The 8,479-nt window shown below is 46.4% G+C and overlaps 1 protein-coding gene across 1 annotated transcript; it reads right to left on the bottom strand.

The window, feature by feature from the left end:
- Window positions 1-237: 237 nt before the first annotated feature.
- On the bottom strand, window positions 238-768 carry Arl11 (ADP ribosylation factor like GTPase 11). Its single transcript, XM_021181218.1, has one exon. It carries the CDS (start codon window positions 766-768, stop codon window positions 238-240), a length of 531 nt encoding a protein of 176 aa, XP_021036877.1.
- Window positions 769-8,479: the final 7,711 nt, after the last annotated feature.

Below are 8,479 nucleotides of genomic sequence, written 5' to 3'. Positions count from 1 at the left end.
CCTCTGACTATTGTTACTTGAAGAACAGTTGATTTTCAGCATAACTGCCACTGAGAAGAAAATATTCTGTCCAAGAGAATCGTGGTTTCTCATGTGGTAAACTGAGCTTCACTTTCTCAAGGTTCAACTGGCCCCCTCTGTTCATAGAAGCCAGGATAAGCTGTTCTGCCCACTCACGGGGTCCGCCTGACCCTGCTCCCTGTCCTGCTCCAGCCTGGAGTCAGAGGTTACTGCATTTTAGCGGGACTTCAGCAAATGCAGCAGGCTCTGCAGGGCTTCCCGCAGCCCCTGTCCTGTGAGAGCGCTGCAAGCCCGTAGCTCCCAGCAATGCTTTTGGAACCCTTCCAGGCCTAGCCTGTTTCTGATTTCAAGCAACGGCAGAGCACCAGGAGCCTCCTGCTTGTTGGCCAGTACCAAGAAGGGGACACCGGCCATGTTGGGGTCTTCCAGGACTTCCTTGAGCTCAGCCACTGCCTCAGGCAAGCGGGCTTCATCTGTGCTGTCCAGCACATACACAAGGAGGTCGATGCCTTCCAGGTAGTCCTTCCAGGTAGCTCTGAGCTGGGCCTGTCCCCCAATGTCCCAGAGAGTCAGTGACACATGTCCAGGAGCCTCAAGAGGCTCTACATTAAAACCAACAGTGGGTAGGGTATCCACCAGCTGGTTTCCTTTCAGTTTGTACAGGATTGTGGTCTTGCCAGCAGAGTCGAGGCCCATCATTACCACCTGGGCCTCTGCCTTGTGACCTCTGGAATTCACAGAGCCCATGATAGCCCCTGGTAAATCCTTCTGCAGAAAGGCTGGCGATGCACATCAGCTACTCTTTTCTGAAGAAATGCAAATCCATGCATGCATGCACTGAGCTCCTACCCTAGAACAAAACAAGTCATTTTAGGGAAGGGTTTCAGAACCAGGCTGGACCCTGAAAAGTCCAGAAAGTGAGGAAGTGTGAGTCAACAGCAGCTGACTGGCCTCTGGTGCTGGCGGAGAACTGCCTGAAGATGCAGAACTCCAGCGTCCTTCCTAAGTAGTTAAAGTAGAGGTGAAGGAAGCCACAGCCGACCGACCGTGTTCAGGAGAGGCGTTTTCTCAGTCTGTGGTCTCTGACCCTCCTGTTTCCTTCTTGGGGCCGAAACTCAGAAGTGGCAGCACGCTGCATTCCAAAGAGTGGAGAAGCCAGGTCAGGGTAGGCTAACTTCTTAGAACTCCTCCTAGGACCTGCGCATTGGTCTCTCCAGTACCTATTGACAACCACTGCTGATTCAGGCAAATTTGAGTCAGAGCCAAGAAGTTTTCCACACCATATAAAAGCCTCTAGAATACTGTGTGCATGTGTGTGTGTGTTGTGTGTGTGTGTGTGTGTGTGTGTGTTGTGTGTGTTTTAAAGAATTTTAACCATGAAGGCCTAAGAAGTATCTACAACTTAGGAGAAAGTTATTGAGGCAGAAGGAGGACCATAGCCCTCTTAGGAGTGTGTGCATCAGATACCACTGAAGGAAAGGGAGGGACCTCATTCACTTCTGCCCTGAGAAAAAGAGCAAGAGTTAGAGTTACCTCTGCGGTTGCCTGGACTGTGGCAGACATCCCTCCGCTAGGGCACCTCTCCACAGTCAAGCTTCATTCTGCTGGTCGCCGTGTCCCAAGAGCAGGATATGAAGGAAGTGTAGTGGCTGTTGCAATCTGTCCTGTTTTTGCTTCCTCTCTCGAGTGGTTAGGACAGACATCCTCCCATATTGGGGGTGTGTCTCAAGACATCTCAGCTCTCAGTTGTTAGTGGAGCCCCGCCCAGCACCAATTCCCCCAGTCTGAGGGGACTTCACAAGTTCAGAGTTGTGCCACCCTTCCTTGCTTTCCTTGACTCCTGTGATCTCCCTGGGAATTCTGAAGCACCGGCCACCCAGCACAGGCAGTAGTGGTTTTCTGGTGCTGGGAGGCTCTTTGATTTGCAAAACTGTGAAGCTTGTCAGAATCAAAATGGAGTGACTTGTCAAGCCCAAACAAAAAAGGAGGAGGAAATAATGAATTAATCAATAATTAATAAGTACAGAAAGGAGCGGATCTTGTGCGTGCATGACTGATAAGTATTCATTAGACTCTGCTAGAACCACAACCTTACACACACACACACACACACACACACACACACACACACACACACATGCACGCTGGTTCTACAGAGATATCTGTCCAACAACTGTTTAATTTTGGAATAGTACGACCCTTGTTATTTTCCTTTGCAGCTTAAGATGGTTTCATATAGTTATGTAATGCTCATGTGTGTGTTCATGTGCATGTGTACATGTGGTGCATGAACATGTTTGCGTGGGTGTATATTCACATGCATGTACATGTGCATGCATATGGAGGCCATAGGTCAATTTCTGGCATGGTCTTCAGTTACTCTCCACTCTATTTTCTGAGACAGGGTCTCTCGGTGTCCCTCACGGCCCTGTGCATGTCTGTGTACCTGGACCTCAGCCTTTTCCTCTGCATAGGGAGAGGCTCTTCTAAGACACCTCTGTGGAGCTCATTCATTTGTCTAGACTGGGGTCCTCTGGCCTCCCAGTGCTGGGGTTACAGGTGACGACACTGTGCCCAGCTTCCACAAGGTGCTATGCTCCTTCTGTTGTACGACAGGCACCTGGTTCTCAGAGCCATCTCTGCAGTTCATGGCTCCTCATTTCTTCCTTCAAAACCTTTCATCTGCCTCAATCCACCTTGAATAAACACAGTTTCCTCTGCTGCATGTATCCGCATTGCAGTGTACGGCTATTCCCAAGTAAATGGCATTAGACTTCAGAGAGTCCCTCTGGTTAGACAGAACCACATGTGTGTTAAATTGTAGAGTATGATTCTAAATTAAAAAAAAAACACTCTAAAGGGGTGTGCATGCATATGTGCATGTATATGTATATACACAAACACATATATATGTATATGTGTAGAACAGGGATTATGCTGAGCCTGGGTCAAAAGCTCATGCAGTTGGGCCTATTGGCTGTTTACCATTCTTCACAGGAGGAGAGGACAGGGAAGGAAGGTCCAGCCACACACATCCCCAACCAGCTGTATGCAATTCTTCCCTAGCTGCATGTGGCTGTGGGGTCTTTTGGGATGAGCTAGAGGATGTAGGTTGGGAAGGATAAGGGGAGGAGGCTCCATCTACTCAGCTATGGGGAAGCAACCATCCCTCCTGGGTGCAGACCTTCTAGAGTGGCTGGTTAAGATCACCTATGCCCCTGTCTGTAACATCCCCCTTTGACCTGATACACTCCTGGTCTCCCAGTGAGTGCTGGAGGACTTGCTCCGTGGTTTGTCACTGGGACCTGAGGAGGAGGGTACATGCTATTTTTGCCTCTCCCGAGAAAGGGGATTTGATAACACAGTGTTACTTACAGTTCCATTCTTTGATCTTCAAAATGGTTATTGTACAATATAGTACATAAAAATATGTTATGTAAAAAAAAATGGAGGGGCCTCCCTTCATTTTAGGGCTCCATTGTAGAGATAAACATAGCCAGATGGAGGACAGCCATGACAGTAAGGGTCTGAAGTTGAAAGAAGGTATTGGGGGGACCTTGAATCAGAAGTCATCTGAGGTGACCTGTGCTGAGTGAGTGGGCTGCTTCGTCAAGGTAGGACATGGACTTATTCCTTTGGAGAGCAGGCTTCCGCCTAGATCCTGTGGGCCAGGTGGGAACACGGGTGTCAGTGTGAGTGTTGTGGCAGAGAAGTCAGATAGTGAGACTTTCATGAAAAAGCATGGTTCATAATCTGCATGGTAACAAGTCATTACTTAATATTTGGGAGGTGGAGGCAGGAAAACCAGAAGTCCAAAGTCACCCTTGGCTACATAGTGAGTATGGACTGGGTTACTGGCTCGAGACCTTGTTTCAAAAATAAAGAATATTGACGAATGAAGATAGAAAGGCTAAGTCTGCTACAGGACACAGTGGACAGAAAGTGCAAAGAAACCTCCTTACATTTACAGTATGTAACAAACAGTATGTAACAGTGTGTAACAGTATGTAGCAATGTGTAACAGCATGTAACAGTATATAACAGTATGTAACAAACAGTATGTAACAGTGTGTAACAAACAGTATGTAACAGTGTGTAACAGCATATAACAGCATGTAACAGTATGTAACAATACCTATGTATTTATTTTCACATACTGTTTAAATTTTTAAAAATATTTATTTATAGGGGACATGTGGATTCTGGGGATGGAATACAAGTCGTCAGACTCAGAGGCAAGCTCCTTTACAGGACTCACCGTCTCATGGGTCCTTTCACGTGCTCGGAAACATGCACTTGTGAGTGCCCTTCTGCAGGTTTCCTAGATGGTCAGCGTCACTGGGACATGGCTGCTCTCTTGTTCCTGCTTTCTCGCACTGACCACAAACACAGCTTTCACAGAAGCCACACACCTGTAGTGAACACGCTGGAAGAAATATTTATCAAGCCAGCAGTACCTGGTAGCTGCCCAGTTTTCCCCCATGGCCAGGCCTCCACTGCTCCTTAAATTGCTGGCCTTGTCCTGGTTTAGGCTACTGCTCTGGGTACTTACTGTGTGGAATAGGGAGATGGCCTACACCTTTGAAGCTCTGGGCACATTCAGCTCTGCTCTTGGCTGCCTGGGCCATTTTGAAATCCATCTGATGATCTTGGTGGAGAAGAGCCATGCCTTCTATAGCAGTCATGGTTATCACTGTGGTCTTTTCTTTCTTTGCCTTCTTGCCTGAGCAGCTTGGTGAATTGACAACACCCTCCTTCTCCAAGTTCAGCTGGGTGCATATTTAACAACCTGTTTGTCAATTACAGCCCAGGCTAATTATAGCTATGTTCCCCATGGTGGTAATCAGAGTATATAGACACTCTTGGGTTCTGATTTTTTTCATTTAAGATTGTATTGAAAAATATGTGATTTTACTCCAGTCTCCAGCAAAAACAGTGTAATGTCTTCATAATTATACTGTTGAGGAGTGCGTAGACTATTGTCCTCTGAGCTCAATAACGATTACATTCTTGGTCTGAGCAGCCTCCCTCAGAATGGGATTTGTTGACATTCCTTCATGCTAGGGGCTGGGGAGACCCACTAGACTCTCACTTGTGATTCTAACCGCTGTGTCCTATGCCTCCTGGTTTCTACCCCAGCTGTCCACGGCCAGGACAATGCTAGAGCATACTGTGGTGGTTTGAATATGCTTGGCCCCTGGGAAGTGCCACCATTAAGAGGTGTAGCCTTGTTGGAATAGGCGTAGCCTTGTTGGAAGAAGTGCATCACTGTATTGGAGAGCTTTGAGGGCTCCTAGTCCTCAAGCTCTGCCCAGTATGGAAGAGAGAGCCTCCTCCTGGCTGTCTTCAGATCAGGATGTAGAAATATCAGCACCAAGGCAGCCTGCATGATGCTTCCCACAATGATGCTAATGGACTGAATCTCTGACCCTGTAAGCCAGCCTCTATTAAATGTTGTCCTTTATAAGAATTGCCTTGGTCATGGTGTCTCTTCACAGCCATAACATATACCAAGTATAGAAGGTTGACTAAAAGGAGGACTCTATCAATCAATGCCTCTATGGGGAAGTCTCCATCCACGCTGAGGTGAGACTTGTGGTGGTGCTACTGCCCTTTTGGGACCACTCACCCTCCTGTTAGTGATCTTTATGCATGCATCTGTAAGATAAATTCTGGTGCACCAAGCCACACTTGAATGGAACTGTTACTTGGCCTGTGTTGATAACCTGAGGCGGAGACATCTGCTCATTTACACTGAAAAACTCCACCTAGCAATGTGATTTATTGCTGAAGTCTACAACAGCCAACAAAACAAAATGTCCCATTCCCCCCTCCACAAAGAAGCTAAATTAAATAATTACTTCATCGGATAGATCGAAGGGTTGAGGTTCTGGGACAGAACAGAACATTACCTGTTGCTTAGAACTTTGACATATAGGGTGCTGCTGTACCACTCCTGCTTTGATTTTAGATGTTACTTACTGCCCCCCCCCATTTATGTTATACATTAGACCTTTTAGTGCCCAGTTCTGTGACACCATGATTGAGTTGCTGTTGTTTTTTAGCAGTGACTAGAGACATCGAAGAAAATGTTGTCCATCATGGTTGTCATGGTTACTCATCTATCAGCTGTTAGTCATGGACTCCTTTGTGTCATCAGAATGGGCAGGTGAAGCCTGAAGCCACGGCGCACTCTGTTGCATGTGTGGAGCAGCTCAGTGGAATGTGGTGCTGAATTCCAGGTTGGCCTCCAGCCCAGGTTTATGAAGGAATCCATTTTTCCGCGTTTCTGATCATCATTAGATGGGTGCTGTGTCCTTACACAATGTGAATTATCTTCCCCCGAGTGAAGTTAAAAGCAGGAAGAAAGAATGGTGGCTGTCCTCTCCTGTCACTGTGTGTGTGTTCACACATTTTGTCACTGTTATCTCGCTGGCCAGAGCAAGAAATGTCTTCTCTTATCTTGGCTATGCTCATGTTCTCTAAGAACATTGTTCCGGTCTCTCAGTATCTGAATAAAACAGTGCCACTCTTTGCAAGAAGAAAGCAGGAACGGTGTCAGGTAGAAAACACCATTGCTGCATGTGAAGGCCCAGGTAACTGTTGCCTGTCTGGCCAGCCACTTTGTGCTGTTACAAATGTTATAAAGAAAATGTTTCATGTGCTGTCATAGGAAACTTTCTCATGCCTGAGTTGATTGCATATTCTGTTATGCTCTGTGCTTTAGTGTTCTTGGAAACAAATCACAACAGAAGTCCATTAGAACTGCTTTGAATGGTTAGCCACAGTAAGCTTGGACCTGAACCAACTAGCCAGCAGCACTTCCTGTACCTCTGTATGAGCTTTTATGGTTTCTTGCTTTTATAATTTGCCCCTGGTGTGGACCCCAGCATAAGAAAGACACCTGCACCAATGTAAGAAGTTGTTTGGACTAAAACTTCCATTTTGAGTAGGGGTCAAATAAAGTTTACGTTTCCAAGACCTCCGTGGGAACTGACATCCTACTTGACAGAGGGAGACATGTACATCCTGGTGGGCAAGTTAAGACATGAATGTTAGGCAAGACAAGTCTCCTGCCACAGCTGAATACCCCCAACCAATGAGAACAGGCTAAAGGAACAACAAAGACTTGCTCCTAAGGAAACCCCATATCCTAAATCTTGATTGGTGAAATAACTTGTCACAGATGTTTGTGAATTTCAGACTTAAAAAGCTCTATAGGAGTCTAGCTGGACTTTACAGTTCAGCTCCCAAATCCGGACTGCATCCCTGATCAGTCAGTGTTAGGGAGCACATTCAACCAATCACCCCTGTTTGATTGAGATGGGTGTCTGAGTGGTTTGTGTGATGGTTTCCAGACCCCCAACACTACATCTTCCCCTCTACCATGTTCCATGTTAGTGCACCCTCTCCCTCTCCTCCCTCTCCCTCTCCCCCTCCTCCCCTCCCCCTCCCTCTTTCTCTCTCCCTTTCTTTTTGTTTGTTGCTTTTGTTGTTCAACCTTGGCTGTCCTGGACCTCACTCTGTAGACTAGGTTGGGCCTTAAACTCCAGATCTGAGTGCTGGGATTAAAGGTGTGTACCACCACCACCAAGCCCATGTTAGCTTTTCTTTACACAAGGCAATACTGTTTTCCAAAACCATTAGCCTTTGGCCCATGTTAACAGTGTGAATGTGTATATATACATATATGTGTGCCCATGTGTCTATGACACTGTGTCTTAGGTGCTTGTTCCTGGAGTAGCATCATGATCAAATGAAAAAAAAATCAACAAAAGCATTCCTATGAAGATCCTCTACAGAGACCTACATAAGGTCTCATTGTGTAGTCCTGGCCGGCTTGGAATGTACTATGTAGACAAGGCTCATCTTGAACTTACATAGACTACCTGTTTCTGCCTCCTGAGTGCTGGGTTAAAAGTGTATACGACTCACAGAATTTGTGGGAGTGGCCAACCAATGCTTGGTTTAACTTGAAGCACACACCACGAGATGGACCCCATGCCCCACACTGCCTCTATGGCTAGGAACTGGACTGAACTTGGAGAAACTTAGCTGGTGCCTAAGTTTCACCCCTACTGATGAGTAGTGTTCATGATGCTGCAAGGTACTCGGATGCTGCTGCTGCAAGGTACTCTGCACCTTACCGGAGGCGAAAGGTAATCATCAAAATCACCCGGCTGTGCATCCTGAGACCTACAGTGGTGGCTGGCCTGCGGGATATAGCGGTGTAGTTCTCTCCAGTGGAGTGACCCTGGGTATATCACCCACCGACCAGGAGTAGTTGGCCAACATAAAGCAAACTATATAGTTTGTTTGTTTGTTTTGATTTTTTTTTTCTTTTGAGAGAAACTACATGAAGTCAGGTAGGGGAGATCAAGAATGAGTTGAGGGAGGGCAAATAATATGATCAAAACATATTGTATGAGAGAAAATTAGAAAAAAAAAAAAAAAAAAG

This window comes from Mus caroli, chromosome 14 (assembly GCF_900094665.2).
Source record: "Mus caroli chromosome 14, CAROLI_EIJ_v1.1, whole genome shotgun sequence".
Lineage (NCBI taxonomy): Eukaryota > Metazoa > Chordata > Mammalia > Rodentia > Muridae > Mus > Mus caroli.
The sequence above is the reverse complement of the archived record's forward strand: the minus strand, read 5'-3'. Positions and strand labels throughout refer to the sequence as shown.

What these genes read in the sequence shown, in the direction of transcription:
- Arl11 (XM_021181218.1), bottom strand. Translation starts at nt 768, where the DNA reads ATGGGCTCTGTGAATTCCAGAGGTCACAAGGCAGAGGCCCAGGTGGTA.